Below are 25,823 nucleotides of genomic sequence, written 5' to 3'. Positions count from 1 at the left end.
TATATTTGAATTAAAAAAAGTAGCCAAAATATATACATACACATCAGTCATCAAAACACCAAAAGGAAAAAAAAAAAAAAAGATAACAGGAAGCTTCTGGTTTCCAGTCTAATGACTGAATTGGGGCTATCTTGATTTCAAATTCTTATTTTGAAATAGGAGGTTTGCTTCAAAATTCCTCATTGAAACTCGTTAATAGAAAAAAGACACTGGTCTGCAGTAAGATGAATAAGCCACATTTTAGAAAAGAAAGAAAGAGAAAACAAAGCAAAGACCACACATGCCATAAGCAATTATCAGACGGACCAGACCTATTTAGACAATCTGTATCAGTACCTTCATTCACTCCTACACATAGCAAACTGGCGGTTTCCCTCATCCTCCAAGAAAATCATGAAAGATGGTATGCAATTTCCATTTCCTTTTTATAAATATAAATGTCCATGCAAATATGTGCCTAAGAGTGTGGAGCCTAGCCTGCATATACATGGGTCAATTTTTCCAATTCTCCACTTATTTAAGGCACAAAATGTGCGGATATCAGTTTCCTCTCACAAAGGAGAATTACATCAAAGACGTAAGGAAAAGTGCTTTGAGAATTGTAATGTGCTCTAAAAATATGTTTGCAATGGTAAAGAGGCTTACATGGTTGGCTATTTAATAATACATAAAAAAACTTTAACACACTGTCTCCAAAAATGTATGCATAAAAGTTAGAAAGAAGCCTAAAAGCTGGAAAAGTTTAAATCATAAATTATAATGCTGAGATAAACTACTCTGAACCCCAGACATAAGAGATATTGGTTCTAGTAACACTCACTTAGGAAGGACCAAAGTTCATTCTTCAAAAGAAGATGCAAAAATGCTATCATAAAAGAAGCATTAGATTGTGGACTACAATTTTAGACTTGGGATGTCTCAATTAAATCTGAACATTCTGACACATTCCTTTATTTAAAAAGAAACTCTACAAGAAAGGCATTATTGTATTTTATATACTCATTTCATATGATGCCAGGTTATTAGTTCTCTTTACACTAAGCCATAATTATTCAATTCCGATTCTAGATCTGGTTCTCTTTCTTTTGCTTGTATCTGACCTTAGAATGGTGGTACAATATTTTTTTTCAGAAGTGACATCTATTTAAAGCCAATGCTTAGCATTCTTTTTTTTTTTAATGGAAGATAATTGCTTTATGATGTTGTGAATGGTTTCTGCTATACAACAATGCTAGTCAGCCATAAATACATATACATATATATGTGTGTGTGTATATATATATTTCCTCTCTCCTGAGCCTCCATCCTGGCCCCCATATCCCACCCTCCAGGTCATCAGAGAAGGTCAGGCTAGCTTCCCGGTGCTATACAGAAGTGTCCCAGCAGCTGCCTTACACATGTAGTATATATACATGTCAGTGCTACTCTCTCAAATCATCCCAACACCTCCTTCCCTCATTGTGTCCACCAAGTTGGTTTTCTGCGTCTGCATCTCTATTCCTGCCCTGCAAACAGGTTCATCAGTACCATTTTCTAGATTCCATGTGTGTGTGTCCTAAGTCGATTCAGCCGTATTTGACTCTTTGTGATCCTATGGACAGCTGCCTACCACGCTCTTCTGTCCATGGGGAATCTCCATGCAAGAATACTGGAGTGGGTTGCCATTCCCTTCTCTAAGGGATCTTCCCAACCCGGCAATCAAAACCACATCTCTTACGTTTCCTGCATCACAGGCAGGTTCTTTACCACTGGTGCCACCTGGGAAGGCCCCTAGATTCCTTATGTATGTGTGCGTGTTAGTTGCTCAGTCATGTCCGACTCTGCAACCTCATGAAGTATACAGCCCACCAGGCTCCTCTGTCCATGGAATTCTCCAGGCAAGAATACCAGAGTGGGTTGCCATTCCCCTCTCCAGGGGATCTTCTCAACCCAGGGATCGAACCCAGGTCTCCTGCACTGGAGGCAGAATCTTTACCGTATGAGCCCCCAGGGAAGCCTAGATTCCACACGTATGAGTGAATATACAATATTTGTTTTTCTTTTTGACATTAGCATTCTTAAAAATAAAATAGTAAACTTGCAATTCATATAACACTGATTTGGATATAAATTTCCACCTACAAAGGATGAGTGGCCAATATATTCTTATTCACTCTCATTTCTGACAGGTGTTTCTCTTTCTTGGTTTATAGTGGGCACTCATTAAATACATGTCACATAATCCATAACTTGAAAAGATGATAGTCTGATGACGATATGCTGAAAGAAGAAAAAAGGCTATAAAAGGGATAGCAATATAAAATGAAAAGGATATGTCATTTAATAAAAGTATAGCACATTTAATATATACTATGAAATAAAGAAGCTAAGCTGTAGTGAGAGAAACATAAATTTGGATTCCTATTAGGCCAAATTCCCCTAATGTGGAAATTTAAAAACCTCTTCACTGAAGATTATATACTTATCCTCAATTTATATTTTAAATGTTAAATAAAGCACTGCCAATTCAATTATGTACTTTCCTATTTAGCGTTTCCTAAAGAGTATGCTAATGTTCTATTTCCACATCTTTTCAATAACATATTTAGAAAGAATATTTACAAATAGAGAGCTTTGGAGAAGGGATAGATTGGGGGTTTTGGATCAGCAGATGCAAACTATTATATACATGATGGATAAACAACAAGTTCCTACTATATGGCACAGAGAACTATATTCAATATACTGTGATAAACCACAATGGAAAAGAATATAAAAAAGATTGTATACATATGCATAATTGAATCACTTTGCTATACAGCAGAAACTAACATATTGTAAATGAACTATATCCCAGTATAGCAAAATTTCAAGATAAATAAATAGAGAGCATTATGTTATCTGAAGAGTATTGTACCCACACTTGCCAAGAATACCAAAGGATTTAGGGCAAGTTTCTGGACAAAAATGACAGAGATCCTTGTTTCGACTGAAAGCCTAGAGGAGCAGGATGCTGAATAATGCAAATATAAGAATTTTTCTTATTTCTAGTAGTTAACAGTGAACACTTACTATAATTCTCCTTTACAACGGAGGTTTTACCTCATACAATATTTAACATAAGCCCTTCAAGTAGGCTTGAATTGTGCTAAAGAAGCTATCTTAAAGAATACCATAAACTGGTCCCATTCTGCCTTTTAAGTATGTAGAGGTGATTTCTTTTTACAAAAGAATCTATGCAAACCCCTCAATACAGTACACTCGTATTGCGTGCTGTAGAAAATACCCGAAAATTCCTTGAGATGAATTTTAAGTATACTACCAGAATCAAGTCAGATGCCTGCTATAAAGACATACCAGGAACCTGACATATCTATAGTATTCACAGATGCAGATATATATTTATGGGACTCTGCATAAATCAAATGCCTATGAATAAAACATCATTTAACTCTACAGGAATTAATTCCAATTTCAGAAATAGAGCATCACTAAAGCCTTGGCCACTGTTGAAACAAGAAAGCAAAATAAAATATTATCAATAATGACAACTTCTTTAATACATTATATTCAAATTTGTAATCAATGTCGAAAACAACTTCAGCCAATGTTTATTTTCAGACACAAAAATGAAGGCAACAAAGGTTTTCTAAATTTCCAATTTTTAGTGTAACCTGGTAAAAATTTTCAATTTTTAGTGTAACCTGTATACCACTTTTCAGTCATGAATGGAAACATACAAGGTGACAAAGCATGCTTCTCCTGAGACAAGAAAATACCTAGACCACACTGTCTGAAGTCAAATGATACAACCTCCCATCCTGTTTCTACTGCATCACAGAAAGCTGTTCCAGATCTCACAACTAGCTGAAACCCTCAAGCACCTACAAACGTTCCGATCAAAAGATAGTCTTTGCTACTGAACTGCAGAAGGTACTAGAGATCCATGACCAACATCCATATTCCAAATCAAACAGAAGATGATGAGTGTCAACCAAAGTCAACCCTTTCATCCTCAGCCAGAGGCATGGATGCAATCAAGTGATGCAAAAAACCCCAAAAAAACAAAAAACAATCATGCAGTCACAGGTCTGGTTGGAATACCTCTTTAGCAGCAGTGGGGGGAGACGAAAAGGTTGGTACCCACCTGGGATCTTTCTGAATGCTGTCGATGGATGGGGACCTGGCCAAGGTGCCTTCGGGGGGCAGGGCAGGGCCGGATTTGCTGTACGGAGACTCGACGGAAGGGCAGTACTGCAGCTGTCGGTAGGGGTCCGCGTAGCTGGAGGCGGGCCCGGCGGCATAGCTGGCCCTCTGGAAGGTGGCTGCGGCGGCGCTCTGCGGGCCGTGCTGGCTGCCTGCGCGCTGCAAGGGGACGGAGTCGACACCGGGGGAGGACGGGGCTAGGGCAGGAAAGTAGGGACAGAGTAAAAAATTGAGGACCTGCTCACAGAAACGGTTCACCAGGTCTAGGCAGGGGGAAAATTACACACATAAAAAAAAAAAAACAACAACACACAAGGGTTTGAAAGAATTAACAAAATTGTTACATTTGAACTAACGCATCCAATGTTATCCACTACAACGACAATTAGCATGCTATTCCGTTGGCCCAAAACTTCGTTGGGGTTTTTCCATTCCATCTTAGGGAAGAACCTGAACGAACTTTCAGGCCAACCCAGTATTTAGGAACAACCCTTTCATCTCTGGGATGAAAATGCCTCTGTGATGTGTTTCCTGCTTACTGACTTCCAGGAAGAGGTCTGCTTATCTGACAAGTAGACTCTGCATGGAGCTAAAACCCAGAAGAAATGGAAGGGATATTTTCCAAGGACTCATGGGCAGTGAGTTCTTCATTGTTTCAGCTGAGAAAATTCAGGCAGTGTTCGTTCAGGGGATGATAGATTAGTTTTATGAAGGGTGTGAAACATATTTAGTAATGTGGTTAATTTTTCCCAAATAAAAGAAAACAAGGAAAAGTGAGGGGGCGTGTATCCATGGGGGTGGAGGCGGACATGGGTCTGTAATTAGTGCTAGGGCATCAAATGCAGGACAGGACAGTTCTTGTAAAGTTCAACACCCACAAGATTTTTATATGTCTGTTTTTCAACTTGAGCTGTCATACTAACAAATACACTTGGTGAAGGGTAGGCATGCCAGAGGCGATGAAGACCCACCCAATTGCCACGCAGACAAAATAAGGTGCTGACTTGGCTTTTCTAGAAGTATTTGCATCTTTTCAATAACGCCTAAATTGTCGGAAGAAGATCTGACGCCAGTTACTAAAATCGGTTTGACTATTTCCAAGCTGAATTTCAGCTTTTTGTTTCCTTTCTGGGTTTTCTGGAGTCCGTTTCCTATCATTATTTTTATCTGGTCCTCAAAAATACTTGACATCTAAGATTTAGGTGACCTATACAATGAAAATAGCATCTTTCATATTAATAGAATGTGATTTGTTAATAACTGTTTGATCATTATCCGTGATTAATATTAGTTGGCACCTTTACTTTCTAGCTCAGAACGAACATATACACACTACTATATGTATAATAGATAACCAAAAAGGACCTACCCTACAGCACAGCAAACTCTACTCAATATTTTGCAACAAACTATATGGGAAAAGAAACTGGAAAAAGACAAATATATATATTCATATATATATATATATATATATATATATATATATATATATATGAGACTGAACCGCTTTGGTGTACGCCTGAAGCTAACACAACATTGTAAATTAGCTAAACTTCATAAAAAATATATCCTGTGTCTAGATATGACCATTTATAACATGCAAGCTCCACACAGAATTAGATTCCAATTATCAATCATATCCTACAACTCAGATGTTTTGAGCACTACCCAGTAAATGGTGATAAAACTTATTCTCTCTCACAACAGATGACATATTCAAAATCAAATACAAAAGAAAGAAAACAATACTAGTCTAATATTAAAGGAAGTTAAGGATTTCATGTCAGAATGATAAAAACAAAGTTGCAAAGTGAACTGGAGAAATATATTCTAATATGAGAACTGATTTTAATTAAGAGGTCAGGGTTTCTCATTTCCAATGACCTTTTAAAACTTAATCTTATAATAACCAAAGTCAGGAGACCAGGCACCATGACATGGTGAAGACAAGAAAAATATTTAAGAAAACTTTCTAAACAAAAAGTGTGTATACTCCCAAAAGACTCAGGTTTTGAAATGACAAGGGTTGCCCTGATGGATTGCATTTCAAAGTCATTAGATTAGACTAATAAAAAATTAAGTTCACAACCAGAAAATCTGTCTTATGTCTTTAGGCAGTTTCTGGAACATTTATATTTTCTCCAAAATTTTGCAAGCGTGTCTAATTAAAATTCACATTTTAATATTTATGAACAATGTGCTATATGGCATGGGAACAGGGATTTAAAATGCAGGCCAGGCCTAACCACGCTCTTGAAAGAACAAATGCCCAGAGGTAAACAGAGTTTCATTTTCTAGATGAGTTGTGAAAAGCCAGTCAGCAAATTGAAGGCAAAAGGGAAAACGAACGATAACCTGACATTTTTTTCAGATAAATACAATTTTTTCATTCAGGAACTAAATATCTACATTAAAGCTTCCTAAAAGGGTTACTAATATTAGAAAAATCATTTTCTATACAAAATTATTTGTTACTAACACTTTAGAATACAGCGGTTAATAGGAAGTGAAGGCAAAATGGCAAGAATGACGATTTAATGCTGAAACATAAAATGTTAAAAAAAAAGGAGGCTGAAACACGACAAAATACTATTGTTAAAAAATGATAATATAAGTTTAAAAAATATCAGAGGAATGAATGAATTTTAAGGGAATAGGGAGTTCTCTAGCGAGCCCATGGTTAAGACTCCGCATTCTCAATTCAGGGGGAACAGTTCAGTCCCTGGTTGGGGACCTAAGATCACGTAAGCTGCAAGGGAGACTGGACCAAAAGGTGAAAGTAGAGTGTGAAATGCAATTAACAAAGCAGGAACAAGAAGACAACGTCTCCCAGTAAGAGGAGAAGAAAAGGTGAAGGGCAGTTCATGAATGTTGTTAGGCTCAGATATATATTCCACACTGGCACTGGCCTTTTGATGAAATGTCAGGGAACGCCACATTCAGAGCTTGGCTTCTGCAGCTAACAATCAGGGCCACATCTGGGCTTTCCAGTCAATCATTTGTATCTGGCAAGTAACTGAGTCCTCAAAGCTCCAGTTTCCTGACTGTAAAGTGAAAAGAAGACAAGGGCCCAATGGGATGCCTGTTTGTTTTAAAGGCAAGAAAAGCTATTAATGCCTAGTAAGGGCAAAACAACCTGATGCGAAGAGCTGGCTCATTGCAAAAGACCCCGATGCTGGGAAAGATTGAGGGCGGAAGGAGAAGGGGACGGCAGAGAATGAGATGGTTGGATGGCATCTGTGACGGACGTGAATTTGAGCAAGCTCCAGGGGGAGATAGTGAAGGACAGGGGAGTCTAGCATGCTACAGTCTATGGGGTGGCAAAGAGTCAGACAAGATTGAGGGACTGAACAACAACTATTATTACTACTACTTAATAATGTTGAAAGGGACTCCCTGGTGGCTCAGATGGTAAAGCGTCTGCCCGCAATGCAGAAGACCCGGGTTTGATCCCCAGGTCGGGAAGATCCCCTGGAGAAGGAAATGGCAACCCACTCCAGTATTCTTGCCTAGAAAATCCCATGGATGCAGGAGCCTGGTGGGCTACAGTCCATGGGGTCGCAAAGAGTCAGACATGACAGCGACTTCACTCACTCAGACTTCACTCAACAATGTTGAAATCAGTTCATGTTAGGAAAGAGATTGGATATAACACATGGAGTAACAAGTCCTTGCCTGATATAAAGTGTGGGTATCAGACTTTCTAACTACTGGAAGTGTTTAACTAGTGTGTACTCTTATTTCCTCCAACAACCCAATACTAGAATAAATTGCCAACATCCATTGGATCATCAAAAAAGCAAGAGAGTTCCAGAAAAACATCTGCTTTATTGACTATGCCAAAATCTTTGACTGTGTGGACCACAACAAACTCTGGAAAATTCTTAAAGAGATGGGAATACCAGACCACCTGATCTGCCTCTTGAGAAATCTGCATGCAGGTCAGGAAGCAACAGTTAGAACAGTTCCATGCAGGTCATGGGAACAACAGACTGGTTCCAAATAGGGAAAGGGAAATACAAGGCTGTATATTGTCACCCTGCTTATTTAACTTATACGTAGAATACATCATGAGAAATGCCAGGCTGGATGAAGCACAAGCTTGAATCAAGATTTCTGGGAGAAATAACCTCAGACATGAATATGACACCACCATTATGGCAGAAAGTGAAGAACTAAAGAGCCTCTTGATGAAAGTGAGAGTGAAAAAGTTGGCTTAAAGCTCAACATTCAGAAAACGAAGATCATGTCATCCAGTCCCACCACTTCATGGCAAATAGATGGGGAAAACAGTGGAAACAGTGAGAGACTTTATTTTGGGGGGGCTCCAAAATCACTGCAGATGGTGACTGCAGCCATGAAATTAAAAGATGCTTGCTCCTTGGAAGAAAAGTTATGACCAACCTAGATAGCATATTCAAAAGCAGAGATGTTACTTTGCCAACAAAGGTCCATCTAGTCAAGGCTATAGCTTTTCCAGTAGCCATGTATGGATGTGAAAGTTGGACTATAAAGAAAGCTGAGCACTGAAGAATTGATGCTTTTGAACTGCGGTGTTAGAGAAGACTCTTGAGAGTCCCTTGGACTGCAAGGAGATCCAACCAGTCCATCTTAAAGGAAATCAGTCCTGAATATTCATAGGAAGGACTGATGCTGAAGCTGAAACGCCAATACTTTGGCTACCTGATATGAAGAACTGACTCATTAGAAAAGACCCTGATGCTGGGAAAGATTGAAGGGGATGACAGAGGATGAGATGGCTGGATGGCATCACTGACTCAATGGACATGAGTTTAAGTAAACTCTGGGAGTTGGCGATGGACAGAGAGGCCTAGCAAGCTGCAGTCCATGAGGTCACAAACAGTTGGACACGACTGAGCGACTGAACTAACTGACTGACTCTTATTTCCTCCAACAACCCAATACTATAATAAACGTGCTGTCACTTTACAAGTGGGAAACAGGCACAGAGAGATGCTATAACTTGCCCAAGTTTGCCTTATATTTAGAAGAGAAGGAATTCAAACCCTTGAACCCCACTTCCAGGTTTATAATCACAACTACCAGCTTTATAAACTGGACCAGGTTTATAATCTCAAATATGTGTATTACTGAAGTACCTAACATAGTGAGAAAACTTAGAAAAATTCATGAGAGGCCTAAAATTAAGGGAAACATCTCCCAAAAGTACAGAGAAGAGATGGGTCTATAAAAAGGAACAACAACTTGAATAATATAGGAAAAAATTATTACACCTTGGTGTGCAAATTTATACCATTTCTTATTTAATTGAATTTATTGATATTCAGAAATATCTTTATTTCTGGGAAAATCAAGAATAGGATACATATACTTAATTTTAATTTTAAAGTGTTTTGAGTCTTAATCAGTGATATTATTATATTAAAAAAAAGTGGGTAGACTATGAAATCTAAGGCAGGTAAACGATTTTCAGAAAGATCTTACTTAAAAACGACAATCACATTTGTATCATTTAACAAATGGCCTTTCAGAAGTATCATTCCTGAAGCCATAGTTTCGACTTCTCTTAGGTCACAAAACATAGGGTACCTGATGAGAATTTCAAAATATAAATTCAAATGGATATTGCACAATTCAAATAAATTAGAGACTGATCAATGCAAGGAAAAATAATGCAAAAAGCAATACAAATGGGGAGAAAAACAGGCTGTTTTAAAGGGTAGATTATATGATCACATGGGTCTTCCCAGGTGGTTCAGGGGTAAGGAATCCATCTGTCAATCAATGCAGGAGATGCAGGAGACACTGGTTTGTTCCCTGGGTTGGGAAGATGCCCTGGAAAAGGAACTGGCAACCTACTCCAGTATTCTTGTCTGGAGAATCCCATAGACAGAGGAGCCTGGTGGGTGAGCTACAGCCCATGGGGTTTCAAAGGGTCAGACACAACTGAACGACTGAGCGTATATGATCATATATAGAGGAAAATGCATGAGAAACTAACAGATCTCAAATGATGTAATGCCTTATTTTTTCTTTTTAAGCATGATGTAAAGGAATGATTTCAACAGAGAAGGACTGAATTCTCCCTTTGTGCCATGCCTGTTGAGACTGCGGTGTGGCTGATGAAGACTGTGACTCTCTATTAATACAGATAAGCTGATACTGATCACACCATTAACAGACTTTTTTCTTTAATGCAAAATTTTGCTTAATTTCTGTCCTGGTATATGTTTTTTTCTCATTTGAGTTAGAGCTCCATTGGCCAAATCACCCACCTTAGAGGATTACTCTACTCAATTGAACCTTATTATGGCAAACATTTGACATAAAGGGTGCTTTGTCAGCTCGGTAAACACTCCTCTCTCATCTCACCTGCTCTGCAAACAGCCCCTTCTCCCCTCAATAAGCGCTTACAACTCAATGAACCACACTGCTGGTCTCTTTCGGGAGATTTTTAAAGTAGCTTCTTCAGCAGTTGACTTGATACTTCACCTTTTCATGCTGTTCATGACATTATCTGTTTTCCATAGAGCTACACAAATAAAGGTTTAGTGTGTAGAGAGAAAAGAAAAAAAAAAAACAAACAAAAAACAGGTGTATTGTGTTTGTTTGAAAGAAGGGAAGAGAGATCCTTTTCAATAAAAATCAAACATCCTATTTTGATGAGGAGATGGTTACATGCATTATTTACTGAAAGAGGAAAAAAAAAGAACAGAGTAAAATACAAGACTCTGGCACTTGAAGAAACTTGGGGGATGGAATATAAAGTAGGGTTCAACAGAAGAAAGAAAAACATTTATTTATGGTTTTGTATTATTTATCTTTGCTTTTATGTATATTTGTATAGATAGAAATATGAAAACATAAAATACTTTTACACATGCTATAAAATATAAAGGAAGCAAACAAGCTTATATAATATATTAATTATATATTAATTATAATATTATAATTAAATAATATTCCTTCTGCAAGTTTAGAAAATAAAGATGGCTAAGGTGACAATGGGTCCAAGAATACGGCCTATAATTTTTTCCTTTTAGATTTTTTTTTATGAGATATGTTTCTAAAGTCTTTATTGAATTTTTACCATATTGCTTCTGTTTTATGTTCTGGTTCTTTGGCCATGAGGCATGTGTGATCTTAGCTTCCTGACCAGGGATCGAACCCACACCTCCTGCATTGGAAGGTGCAATCTTAACCACTGACCGCCAGGGAAGTGCCAGCCTAGATACTTATAAAGTTATTACTTAAATAATAATGACTTTATCATTTCAGAAATGAGGAAACTTTACCTAATCTACTATATTCCCAATAGTATTATCATCTAGAACTGAACCATAAATATCTTTCCAATTTTCTGCAGTCTACGCAGGTTGATCCAAAGTAAGCTCAACGGAAAGATGTGCTCAGTCACGAAATCATGTCCGACTCTTTGTGACCCCATGCATTGCAGCACTCCAGGCTCCCCTGTCCTTCACTATCTCCCAGAGTTTGCTCAAACTCATGTCCATTGAGTCAGTGATGCTATCTAACCATCTCATCCTCTGTCACCCCCTTCTCCTTTTGCTTTGAATCTTTCCCAGCATCAGGGTCAACGAAAAAATATCCAAGGGTAAATTTAACACAATTCTTTTTAACTTCATATGTCATTACGTTTGTGGAGGAGAGGCATTTAATGCAGGATTTTCAGTAGTAATGGGCTCATTACTAGTGTTGATGTTTATTATTGATGTGGTTGCTCGTTGCTGTTGTTCAGTCGCTCAGTTGTGTCTGACTTTTTGTGACCCCATGGACTGCAGTCCACCAGGCTTGTTGCTGTTTTTAAATTTTATCAACTGATCTACCAGCAAACACTCTGTTCTCCTTCAGCTGTAATTAGACTTTGTATTTCTACCATTTTGGTGAATTGATATAGCTAAGAATCTGGAAGCTCTCCTCGATTTTAAGATGATATTTATCATTAGACTCATTAAAAATTTCCAACTGGGTAATAATGTACCCCTGACTTTTTAGACTTAAAAGAGGTAAAATTTTAAACTAAGAGGTTATAGAGGATCAAATCTGACTTGTTCTAATGGGAAGTAGTCATTTTTATAATTTGAAGTGACAGCACTTAATAAATAATAAACTGTTAATATTCTACCTTTCGTGGACTCAAATGATGATTTTAATTGAAAATGTTATTTATATTTTATTGAAGAATAGTAGCAAAATTTTACAAAAGTAAAGTAGATATGTAATCGCTCTTTAACTTTATGAAGTAATAGCTATTATTGCAGAAAATTAAATTTTTAAAATAATGCTTTTGCCATCCAGGCAAATATTTTCATCACATTCTTCTTCCTTTTTATACTGTAATACTTGTCAATCTCATCAGGATATTTAGCAAATTTTCCCCTTGCTATGTACCTATGATAATTCATTCTTTATTACAAGCTGACACATTCACCATAGAAAGCTTGTTTCCTCCACTCAGGATCACATTTATCTGAAAGGAAATTCACAGGACTAGCATCTCAGCAGATGTTGGCCACTTTTGCTAGTTTAGAAAGATGTCACGGGGGTTTGTCAGAGTCAAGTATTTGTGTTAATCAAACGACTCCTAAGTAGACAGTCACTGAAATGCTTGAGTTTGAAATAAAAATCTGTGTTATTTAGTTTCAGTTTAATAGACTTCACCACACACAAATCCTTGAGTATCACACAGTCTTTGTCTGGCTGTGCTCCTTATTATATAAGCTCTGATATGGACAAGCCCTTATCCCAGACAAAAGGTATGTTTTATTTAAACAGACACCCTAGTTAAAAGAGGGCCTCTTCAAATTTTCACTGTGCAAGAAGTGAGGTCTCAGACACTGGGTGGATGGTCCCAGAAGAACAGTTGAGGGTATTTGCTCCACCATCCCACTCTTCACTCACTGACCTGGTCTCTCTGCTGCAGGCACATGATCCGGCCTCCCTGTGCAGGGAGAGAGGAGGGATGCATTTGGGGAGATGAGTGGGGACCACTGCTGATTTAGGAACTGACCCTTTTTTGGGTCACTGTGCTGCTGTGGGGCCACCATGCTGCTTCCTGTCCCAACCCTATCCTGATGCATGTGGGCCACTGCTCTACTCTCCATGCCTCACGGCAAAGACCACATCCAAGCCCAGGGAGGCTGGCAGGTCGTCACAGAGCCTGCTCCCTTCTGCTGGGACTGGGTAGTGTGGAAAGGTCTGCAGGTCTTGTTGCCCACTAAACACTGGCATTTGCCATCTGCCTCTACAAGGATTAAATCACAAGATGCTGTGACTGCTGACCTTCAACATGTCTGAAAGGAGTTCAGGGTGGAGATCTGGAATGAGGCACTCTGCTTGGGGCAAAACTGGCAGAACAAATCTTCAGCTAGTTATTTTCAGGAAATGGTTTTATGAGCCCAATCTCTTCGCATCGAGAAAAGCACTAAAATCATAAATGCTGACATCTGTTCTTCACAAAAGCAGCAACCTTCTACAAAATGTGTGCTTGATTGCATGTATTCCCCTTTCACTAAAATCACACATATCCTGACTTTCCCCCATACCTCTATGGAGAAGTTTCTCAGAGCTCTCTGAGATGCTGTCTCCCAGGTTATAGTCCTCATTTTGCCCCAAATAAAACTTAGCTCACAACTCTCATGTTGTGCTTTTTGTTGCTGTTGTTGACATTGTCCAGCACTGGCTGGGGTGCCTGAGCACAAAGGGTCAGAGTGAGGTCTGGGATAGGGGCAGGAGTTACTCTTCAGGTGCTACTCCCTGGCCTAGGCATGGCCCACAGAGTGCCAGCTTGGATGAATAAAATCCAGTTGACTGTGTGTGTGAGTTGTGAACCCTACTGTATGCATCACCATCCAGCAGCCTGCAGCAGAAAACAGGCAAGAAGTGAGATCTTCCAATCCTGATCCTCCAACATGTACACAAATGTATACAAATGCATGTACGTAAGTCTCTAACATCAAGGTTAGGTAACTTTTTGGAGATAAAATTGCCAACATCCATTGGGTCATAGAAAAAGCAAGAGAATTTCAGAAAAACATCTACTTCTGTTTCACGGACTATGCTAAAGCCTTTGACTGTGTAGATCACAATAAACTGTGAAAAATTCTTAAAGAGATGGGAATACCAGACCACTTTACTCTGCCTCCTGACCTGTATGCAGGTCAAGAAGCAACAGTTAGAACCAGACATGGAACAACAGACTGGCTCCAAATTGGGAAAGGAGTACCTCAAGGCTGTATATTGTCACCTTGCTTATCTAACTTATATGCAGAGTACATTGCGAGAAATGCCAGGCTGGATGAAGCACAAGCTTGAATCAAGATTGCTTGAATCAAGATTGGGAGAAATATCAATAACCTCAGACATGAAGATGACACCACCCTTACACAGAAAGAGAAGAGGAATTAAAGAGCCTCTTGATGGAAGTGAAAGAGGAGAGTGAAAAAGCTGGCTTAAAACTCAACATTCAAAAAACAAAGATCATGGCAACCGGTCCCATCACTTCATGGCAAATAGATGGGGAAACAATGGAAACAGTGACAGACTTTATTTTGGGCGGCTCCAAAATCACTGTGGATGGTGACTGCAGCCATGAAATTAAAAGACCCTTGTTCCTTGGGAGAAAAAGCAATGACAAACCTAGACAGTGTATTAAAAAGTAGAGCCATTATTTTGCCTACAAAGGTCCATATAGTCAAAACTATGGTTTTTCCAGCAGTCACATATGACTATGAGAGCTGGACAAAGAAAAGGCTAAAGGCCAAAGAGCTGTTTCTTTCAAACAATTATGCTGGATAAGACTCTTGAGAGTCCCTTGGGCTGCAAGGAGATCAAACCGTCAATGATAAAAGAAATCAACCCTGAATATCCATTGGAAGGACTGATGCTGAAGCTGAAGCTCCAATACTTTGGCCACCTGATGCAAAGAGCCAACTATTGGAAAAAGACCTAATACTGGGAAAAATTGAAGGCAGGAGGAGAAGGGGACAACAGAGAACAAGACGGTTGGATAGCATCACCAACTCAATGGACATGAGTTTTAACAAGTTCCAGGAGACAGTGAAGGACAGGGAAGCCTGGCATGCTGCAGTCCAAGGGGTCACAAAGAGTCAAACACCACCGAGCTGGCTGAACCACAACAATTCTTTGGTTAAGGAAAGCTTTGTGGACCTTTCTGACCACCCAAAGGTAGACTGCGCTCCTTGTCTGAGTTGGTTTCTGGGATTGAAATTAGTCTTTGTAATAAAGTAACAAGGGTGAGAGGCTAACTACAGAAGCCAAGAAGGAGAGGTGGAAAAAGACGCTGTAGGTTGGGCATAGAAGAAAAAGCTAAGTGAGAAATCACCTCTCCCCACCTTAGTGGGGAGAGTTAGGAAGCTTTAACCTGTCTCATCTTCAAGGACTACAGCTGTTCCCTGCTCTTCTCTGTATAGTCATCTCAGGGTATCTCTCAGTTCTAGCACAATCTATAACTCAGGATGGCCCTAGTGGTGTCTGGAGTGAGGGAGGCCCAGATTCAGTTAGGACAGGGGTGAGCAGGACAGGGCAAGAGGAGAAGCCACAGAAGATAATGCCAGACAGATGCAGGGCTGCAGCACTGGGGGACCAAGGGGGGACACCGTCCCCCAGCCCCACTTCCTGCCCAGAAACAGCACAAAGATATCCTGGGAGGGGTCAGGAGTCATAGTACCATCCTGAGCTATAGGTTATCCAGGAAAAAAAAACGAGAGCATGTGTTGTTTTGTGCTGCTATTAATACCTAGATAGCATATTCAAAAGCAGAGACATTACTTTGCCAACAAAGGTCCGTCTAGTCAAGGCTATGGTTTTTCCAGTGGTCATTATGGATATGAGAGTTGGACTGTGAAGAAGGCTGAGCGCTGAAGAATTGATGCTTTTGAGCTGTGCTGTTGGAGAAGACTCTTGAGAGTCCCTTGGACTGCAAGGAGATCCAACCAGTGCATCCTGAAGGAGATCAGTCCTGGGTGCTCATTGGAAGGACTGATGCTGAAGCTGAAACTCCAATACTTTGGCCACCTCATGCGAAGAGTTGACTCGCTGGAAAAGACCCTGATGCTGGAAGGGATGTGGGGCAGGAGGAGAAGGGGACGACAGAGGATGAGATGGCGGATGGCATCACTGACTCGATGGACGTGAGTCTGAGTGAACTCTGGGAGTTGGTGATGGACAGGGAGGCCTGGCGTGCTGCGATTCATGGGGTCGCAAAGAGTCAGACATGACTGAGCGACTGAACTGAACTGAATACTTTGTCTTCAGTTTTGTCTGGAATATTCATTTAGCCTTTAACGTATTACCTCCTGTTTCCTCATTTTTTCATATTGTATGCCCTTTACTGAAACTAAACTGAACACGTGTAAGGACTAGGAATCAGTTTAAGCTTCTTTGGGTCTGGAGCCCATCAAGCACCTGGTTTGTCTTCAATGGATACTGCCTGATAGACTTATAGGAGACCATGAGGCACTCTAGATGAAAGTGGGTATATACTTATTTAGTTTTTGAATGAAGACCTTTATAAATACAAGGTCAACCAAAATGACTGTTAAGAGTCCAGGTTCCAGGGCAAGACTGCCTGGGTGAGAAGGTCTAAAGACTGGCTCTATACAACCTGTGTGACCTCGGGGAGATCACTCAGTGTCTTTATGTTTCAGTATTCTGATCTACAAAGTGGTCATCAAAATACCACCTCCTCCACAGGGTGGATCTAAAGATTAGTAAACATACTCCAAGCACTTGGAACCATCCCTGAGTGCGGCAATAGGCTCTGTGCTTTTGTTACCCTGTCTCAGCTGCTTGATGCTACGGCACCAGCTTGTAATTATAGAGTTGTTTAGGACAGTACCCTTGACTTCATTCATGAGTGGTGACTCCTTGAAGACGGGCAACTGGCCTTCAATTCCCCTGGCCCACTCTCCTCAACGTATCTCTGGAAATGATCCACAGATGGAACTGAAGGACCTCTGGCCAGTGGCCTTACCTAATGGCAGAGAGGTAAAACTGGAGAGGCACCTTGGCGACCAACCTGAGCCTAAAGTCTGCAGCCCCTGAACACTTCACATCTAACAGGCCTCCTAAGAACATGTTCTTGTCTCATAAGGAATTAAGGTATTTGCTCTGGCTCTGGAAGCTTCCTAAAGGTCTGCATCAGTAGCGGCATTAACGGTGGGGTGCATATAACATGAAGGATGTGAAAAATGACCTTCTGGATATGGGAAAGCAATCTTAAAGTGTCTCTTTATTAAAGTTTAATCCTGAATTTACTAGCCAGAATTTAATAATATTGTATAATATGTAGGTAATTTATAAGCGAGAGATTTGTGCATATTGCGTGCTTTAGTCATGTCTGACTCTTTGGGACCCCATGGTCTGTAACCCACTAGGCTTCTCTGTCCATGGAATTCTCTAGGCAAGAATACTGGAGTGGGTAGCCATGCCCTTCTCCAGGGGATTGTCCCAACATGGGGACTGGCCCAACACAGGGATGGAACCCATGTCTCTTACATCTCCTGCATTGGGAGGCAGATTCTTTACTACTACGGCCACCTGGGAAGCCAAGGGAGAGACATATACCTGGGCTAAAAGCATTTTCTCAACCATGCAGGTTCTGATAGGGACAGTCCCTGGAGTTGCACAGTAAGCCAGGGAAGGGGAAGGGCTTGTGATGAATTCAGTGTAGGAAGGAGGAGTAACCTGAGCTGGTGGGAAGGAGAGAGGGCTTGTGGCTTTATGCCCAGGAGCTGGAGCAGTGACGTTCCCCCCACCTATCCTCAAGAGACCACCCTGGCACTTCTGGCAGTTTCTGTAGCCTTGTGGAAACAGCACAGTCCCTCAAAAGTGCCTCAGTTTCAAAGATGTGGGCAGGAATGGCGTCTTGGGCCTGTGGATGTCACACCTCAGCAGATCTCGGCCGGGGCAAGAGATTACTGTTACAGGGGAAAGGCCGGGCAAACAGACTGTCCCCTCTGAAGCGCTCAGAATACTTCTGCGTTCTTTCAGAGGAGAGACAGGAGAAAAAGCACTTGTTCACTCATTCAGCCTGGTTCTCCTTTGACGACTGAGGCCAGGAAGCAGCAAACTCTTCCTGTAAAGGGCCGGAAAGTGAGTATCTGCAGCTTGACTGACCAGACGGTCTCTGTCACAACTATTGCCCTGGGCCACGGCAGAGTGACAGCAACTACAGACGATCTGAAAGCAACTGGGGGTGGCCACGTACGGGCTCAGAAACTTGGATTTCATATGATTCTTACATATCACGAAATAGTATCCGTCTTTTGGTTGCAAATCATTTCGTAAGGCGATGATCACTTTTAACCCACAAGCACTGCTAAGACAGGTGACCAGATGGATTTAGACCATAAGCCACAGTTTGCCAACCCCTGGCTTAGAGAAAACACTAGTTTTGTTGTTATCATTGTTTCTTTAAAAGTGTGAACATCTTTCCCTTGCCTCTAACTTGGCATTGATGAATCAAATACTTTTTTCCTCTTGCAGCTGATTTTTCATTAAGCCCCCAGAAGTTTATCAACAAGAGCTAATTCTAAGAGCATATGAATATTGAACAGGGAACCAACATAATCCCTTTTGTTGTCAGTGTTTCTTCAAATTAGATATTGAATGTCACCGAGATGGTTATCTTCGTCTTTTATAAGGGATTGTGTGGAAATAAAATTACCTTAGCTAATAATATGCAACAACTAAATGCAAAAATAGTTCAGCTCCAGCCTGAAGCAAATTAAGCAGGCTGAAGGTAAGAGAAACTCTGACAGAAGAATAAATGGGTATTCTTTCTATCTAAACCAAGATATGTATTATTAACACTGGATGGTACTTACAACATCAAGAGTAAAATAAAGGAGTATTTTGTGCCTTTCTTCCTATGATAGGGTGAAATATTGAAATGCAAATATCAATAATCAGCTATAAAAGCAACTTAGCTTGCCTATATTTCAAAACATATAATTTAGTGTCATAATACAGTTTAACAGAATTGCTATGATCTACTTCTTGGGAACTGGAAGTTACAACAGTCTGGAGATGCAGAGCCTGATGCCAAGTCTTGGACCACAGCTTCAGCATCCCCATATCCTGGCCCCTGACCGGGATAACGTGTATGATTAGAAATGCAGGCAGCTCTAGTGTCTGCAAACTAGCACCATAATATTCTCTAAGTTTACTCAGCCATGGGAGGCTTCAGACCAAGTGCAGTTCTCTGTACCTTCTTAATTATATTGATCTTATAGTTAAGCTAAGTGTTCTCCAACAAATTTAATCGTGATCTTTAACTAGTTATTTTGCAAACAGCTTCATGTTCTGGAAAACACTTGTCCTTCTTCTCGTGGCCTGTGGTTGTGTTCAATTCAAAATATATATTTAATCCAGGAGAACTAGAGAGTTGAACCATATACGCAGGTGCCAGTGACCAACCACTAAATTATAATTTCCTATGATTCAGCCTAATAGTGTGCATGAAGTAAATTCGCAGTTGGCCTTACCAAATATGCTACATTTTTAGTAAAGATATTGTTTTCCTCCCAAGGTTGCCAAAGAGGTACAAAAGTGTCACTCAGTGGTCTCCAACTGCAATTTCATGGACTGTAGCCCTCCAGGCTCCTCTGTCCATGGGTTTCCCAGGCAAGAACACTGGAGTGGGTAGCCATGCCCTTCTCCAAGGGATCTTCCCAACCCAGGGATCAAATCCAAGTCTCCTGAATGGCAGGCAGATTCTTTACCATCTGAGCCAGCAGGGAATCCCTCAAACAGACATACTGTACCATTAAAAAGACACTTACCAGCCTTAGGTAAGCACATATGCCTTTATACATCCTCTGCTTTCTTAAAGCAATTATATTCATTAAATACATTAATAATGATTTACAAAAAAATTAGTACTACGACTTTCGATTTGCCTGTGTGACAAGATACGCTAACCCCCACTCCCCACCTCCAGACTTCTTTCATTTACAATCTACTCAGGGAGCTCAACTGGAGTCATATTTGGTTTTTTATCATCATCAGAAATGTTAATGAGAAAATCAGGTCATTTCATAATGCTTCTGAGGACAGAGGACACCATCATACACACACACACACACACCCTTTCACAAAGGAGTGTTATTAAAGCTTCCAAGCAGACCCGCCCCTCTGTGGGAGGGCCACACCACTACAGACCCGACCACGCCTCTGTGGAGAGACGCCCCTGGTGTGGAAAGGCCCCCCTCTGGGACAGGCCATGCCCCCGCAGGCAGGCCACACCACTACAGACAGACCACCCTTCTGTGGAGAGAGGTCCCCCTGGTGAGGAAAGGCCCCCCTCTGGGACAGGCCTCTCCCCCGCAGGCAGGCCACCCTACTGTGGACAGACCACCCCTCTGTGGAGAGGTGCCGCTGGTGTGGACAGCCCCCCGCAGGCAGGCCACCCTACTGTGGACAGACCACCCCTCTGTGGAGAGGCGCCCCTGGTGTGGATAGCCCCTCGCTGGGACAGGCCACCCCTCTGGACAGCCGCCCTCCCCACCCCATGTGGACAGCCCCCCAGGGGTCCTGAGTACACACCTGTGCTCGTGCGGTACGTGCCCGTGTGTGCTGGCGGCAGAGGGTCCCCCTGGCTCTGGCTGAGACTCCTCATGGGGGGCTTCTGATAGACGCGGTCTTCATAGATGGGGTCGATGTGGTGCTCCGGAGATTGCAGGGCCCGCAGCTCAGGGCCCAGGTGGCCGTGCTGGCTGCTGTACGAGGCCCGGGACCCAGCTGGAAGGAAGGAACAGGAGACAGTCAGACTCACCCGACGTTCAGACAGAACTTGTTTTATCCAAGCCATCTTTGAATTTGGGGAGGGGGACAGAAATGTTGAAATCTGCAGAAAATCCAATGAACAGCACGCAATGGTAGCAAGACGACAAGCTTGTCAGCTTATCAGCATCACCCAGCCGCCTTGCTTTGCTCCCGAGTCTGATCTCTGAATATGGGTGATAATGATGCTGAGATAAACCCACACTGAACAGGGCCAGCGGAACACATTTTTCTCAGCCTAACGACCAGAGCAGGTTTCCTCACTGAAGAAGCCAGGCAGACTGAAGTCACCCCTAAAAAGCTCTTATTAGTTCACAATTCTTGCTCCTGAAATTTTACAGTGGCAGTTCTTATTTAAAGTATGAGCAGGTAAATAAGCCACAGAGGCAAGCCATCTTGATGCTATTCCAAAAAAGTGGACCAGAATTCATCTTCATCAGCGGTTTTTCCCTGGACAATGAGTGAACCAAGATGTTCAGCCTTACAACAGCCTAAATCCCCGAGAGAAGCAGATTTTAAAGAAAAAAAAAGTTTTAAAGTGATATTTCCTTTATTCTTACCCTCCAAATGGAAAGATTGGTATCTACTCTACCTTCCTCAGAAACGGTTCAAATGGTTGCCACAAACTGGCTTCATTTCTAAATTAAGGCTACACATTATTGTAAATCCTTATTTGTGTCTTTGGATTTTTCTTTTTTTTTGGTGTAGTGTTTTTTGCATTGTGTGGGAAGAGGTGCGGCTTTGAAGCCGTGCTGTGGACCAGGGAATCTGCACAAGAGGAGCACAGTCTTAGGAGGGCCAAGAGCTCGAGCTGACACACAGATGTTGAAGCAGAGCAAATATTTCATCAGAGGGATGACCAGAATCCCAGGAGCAGACATGCCAGGGGAATCATCTCCGTGGGCACAAATGGAGTGGAGGACATCTAGCGACACTGAAGGGGCACCAAGGAGAGATGGTTACCCAGCGATGGTGAGGACAGGACCACACAAACCCAAGTGAGGCTACAGATGATTTTAGCAAGACCTTTCAGATAAATTTCCAAAGCTAATAACCTGCCTGGTACACTTGGATTTAATAGTCAGCTGCCTTTGAACAGTCCCGATTGGGAACCCTCCATTTCAGCTTAAAGCAAGAGGGGGTTGCACTTCCTTGGTTTTAGTGGTGTTTGTGGGCAGTTCACTCTCTCTGCCCTGCCAGTCCACTGCCTTCACTGTTGGCCACTTTAAAGCCAACATCTTCAACGTGCAATGATTGGCTGCTTCTTCAGGATTGTCTAACCTCAAAGATTTTAATATTCTTGTCTAGTCTATTTAAGGATAAAGCCATTCAAAAGTTTTGAAACTGCCAACAAACAAATGTTTTGCTGGTGTGTTTCACATAGGCTGCTTTACATTTAAATCAACAGAAAACAGAGCGATTCCAAAGGACTGGGGCAAGGTTGGGGCTTCCATGAATTCAATCTTGATAATGATCACTGAATGTTTTGAGGCAAGGGAAGGGAATAAAGTTGGCAAGTTCTTACCTTCCCTTTTGCTAGTAATTAAATAAATTCTGGTTTAGACAGTGTTCCAATGAGTGATAGATTCAAAATAACTGTTTTGCATAATTAGGTTCATTGCATCTGATTTATCAAATGCCAACATCACAGTGAATATTATCTCATGCTGGTATTTTCCAGGAATATATTTAAGCATGATACGCCTTGAGTTCCTGCTGTCAGTTCTTCCTGCTTCTGAAGGCTTTGATAATATTCCAAGGACTTACAAGTGTAAAAAAACTAGGAAGCAGTCATTATATCCAAATGTCGTATAGTTAAAATAAAAGTTATCCATCGTAGATTTAGAGGTTTAACTTTATTGCCATTCCTTGATTCTAAGCAGTTAAAAATATCCAATGATGAACAGTAAAAGGACCTGCTAATCTTTTAAGTTGTGACATGAGCTGAGGGTACGTACAAAAATCCTCTTCTTATAAATGGGCATTAGGAAATGTTTACTCTCTTATTAAGATAAGGGATATTTTGGTGGACATCAGAATTTCTATGTGCTGGTACAATGAAAAATGCAATAGTAAAATTATTAAATATTTGAATAGTATACTATACTTTCTTTTATTATTAGCATGTTCTTGATAGAACTGAAAGTTCACGGTGTTTCCCTGTGGAGACATTTGTGCAAAATACCTTTGCACACTTAAGCATTGTGCACAGTGCTAAAGTGAGGCATTTTAAACTGAGCATTGTTTACACTCCTTTCATCCACTGCAATCAGGTGTTAGTGGCTCACGGGTGGGCGGGCACCGTTACGGGCACGAGAGTAAGACTCTGAGCTCCCAACACAAGAGGCCTGGGTTAGATCCCTGGTCAGGGAGCCAGATTCCACATGCCCCAACTAATGATCTCCCACACTAAAACTAAGACCCAGAGCAGCCAAATAAGTAAATGAATATCTTTAAAAGAGTAAAACAAATAAAATCAAGCCTATTTTATTTGGAGGCAATTTCAAGAAGAAAAAAATTATCATACCGCCTGTTCTGGGACTGTGCTCCAAAATCCCACGCTGTTGTTGTTTCCGTCTCTAAGCCGTGTTCAGTTCTTTGGGACCCCGGGCACTGGCTCCTTTGTCCATGGGACTCCCCAGGCAAGAATTCTGGAGTGGGTTGCTATTTCCTTCTCCAGGGGATCCTCCCGACACAGAGATTGAACCCGCGTCTCTTGCATCTCCTGCCCTGGCAGGTGGCTTATCTGCCACTGAGCCGCCAGGGAAGCCCAGAACATTACATGAGATGGTGTATATATTTGCTGATTCAAAGACAACACACTTTTCTTTAGTAGTACTTTTCTTTTATCATTATGACCTACTTGACAGTGAGTCCTCATCGTAACACCGGACTCAAAACACTAGTAGTAAACATTTGCATCTTTGCCAGAAACTGGAGCAACGTTGCCATCACAAGAAAAATGTTAGAGAAACTCTGACTTTGTTAAAATGTCACAGATGTCAAGGCCAATTGTGGTGGTGGAGAACAGGTCTGAGAGCCTTGCCTTGAACAAGCTGAGGGCTCAGAACTGCAGTGTGGCAAAGGGCAGTGGAAACACAGATGGGCCAAAGAGAAAAGAGAAAGCAGATCCCACAGCCCAGACCAGCTGCATCAACTCGTCCCCGGCCATTGCAGACGTAGGTCATACAACTGTAATACCTGAGTGTCCAGAAGGCACTTAATGACTAATTTCTGCCACAAAAAGTACAGCATCCAATGTCAGTCATCTGTCATAGGCTTTTACTAGTCCTACGTCTCCTCTTCACAAGACAAAGCTTGGGTCTAGAGAGCCCCGGCCCTGGCAATTTTCATATACAATATGTTTCTGAAATTAGTGGGTTTGAAGACTCACACCTGAAGCATCAGTGATCTGTATGCAGGCTAACAGAGGTTGTGATCCAGGAGGGCTGAAGGGTATTGACATAGCTCTGGGCAGGCCAGGCCCTCCTGCAGGTCCAGGAGCCCTGGAAGACTGGGAAGAACCTCACCCTGATGCAGGACCAGGCTCGAGGCTGTTGCTGCACAAGAGCCACCATCTGTCCCAGGACCTCAGTCATCTGCTCACTGCTGCTAGCGCTGACTTGAAGGATGCTCAGATGGCTTAAATCAGGTCACTCCTGGCCACCCGGCAGTGGGGCTGGTGATGGGAGGTGAGCGGAAAGGCTTAGTTCTATGGGAGAGACATGCAACCAAGCAGGACCCTATGGGGTCTTCCTGGGACAGGCCCCACCCCACATGTCCCCTGCTGTAGTTCCTCTCTTAAATGCCAATAAAACAGTATCGGATGCACACTTCCTGAGTTGTTTTACAGATGCTAAGTGGAGAAATTTAACTACTTGATGACCATGAGCCCCCAGACCTGTGGGCACTGTTATCTATCAGAGAATTGTTCTTGAGCTGATCACATATCCTGTGACCCCCATCTTTCTCACCTGGGTTTTAAAAATGCTTTGCCAAGAAATCCTTCAGGGAGCTTGGGTTATTTTGAATATGAGGCACTAATTCTTGCTGGCCATGCAATAAGCCTTTTTCTGCTCCAAATGCTCACATTTGGGTTTGCTTGGCCTAACTGTGCATCAGGCATAGGAACCTGAGTTGGGTAATAGCTGGATGTATGCTGAAGAATTGATGCTCTCAAATCGTGATGCTGGAGAAGACTCTTGAGAGTCTCTTGTAATATAAGGATATGAAACCAGGCAATCCTAAAGGAAATCAACCCAGAATATTCACTGGAAGGACTGATGCTGAAGCTGAAGCTCCAAAACTTTGGCCACCTGACCCAAAGAGCCAACCCGTTAGAAAAGAGTCGGACACTGGGAAAGATTGAGGGTAGGAGAAGGAGGTGACAGAAGGTGAGATGGTTCAGTGACATCAGCGACTCAATGGACATGAGTTTGGGCAAACTCCAGGAGATAGGGAAGGACAGGGTGCAATCCATGGGGTAGCAAAGAGTCTGATTTGATTCAGCAACTTAACAAAAAAATGGGTTCCAGGGGCTCAAAGGGATGGGCAGAACGGACCCCGGAGAGTGGAGGGAAACTAGACTCAGGCTATCCCCTGCTGCTCTGTAGGCACCGTCACTCCAGCACCACCATTAACATGAGCAGTTCCTACACAGAAATGTAAGCAGATAGGTTAGAGGGTCCCTGGAGAAAGACAGGCAGGAACGACTTTCTTGACATAAAAGAACCCATTTTCGCCTAAGCCATTTTGTGATCTAAGCCTGGCTGCAATGCTTGCCTTTGTACAGGGCTCAGTAATTAACGACCTTAAGGGAGGGAAGGGAG

The 25,823-nt window shown here is 41.7% G+C and overlaps 1 protein-coding gene across 1 annotated transcript in view; it reads right to left on the bottom strand.

The window, feature by feature from the left end:
* The window catches only part of CTNND2 (catenin delta 2), a 1,126,037-nt gene that overhangs the window by 427,374 nt on the left and 672,840 nt on the right, over positions 1-25,823 (bottom strand). Inside the window, exons 8-9 of the mRNA XM_069556073.1 lie at positions 20,758-20,952; positions 4,127-4,382 (exon numbers count right to left, since the gene is read on the bottom strand). Coding sequence (XP_069412174.1) covers positions 4,127-4,382; positions 20,758-20,952 — 451 coding nt within the window. The remainder of the gene's footprint in view (positions 1-4,126; positions 4,383-20,757; positions 20,953-25,823) is intronic.

The sequence above is a fragment of the Ovis canadensis genome, chromosome 16, assembly GCF_042477335.2.
Source record: "Ovis canadensis isolate MfBH-ARS-UI-01 breed Bighorn chromosome 16, ARS-UI_OviCan_v2, whole genome shotgun sequence".
Classification (NCBI taxonomy): Eukaryota; Metazoa; Chordata; class Mammalia; order Artiodactyla; family Bovidae; genus Ovis; species Ovis canadensis.
Note: the sequence above shows the minus strand (reverse complement) of the source record. Positions and strands in the feature narration are given on the sequence as shown.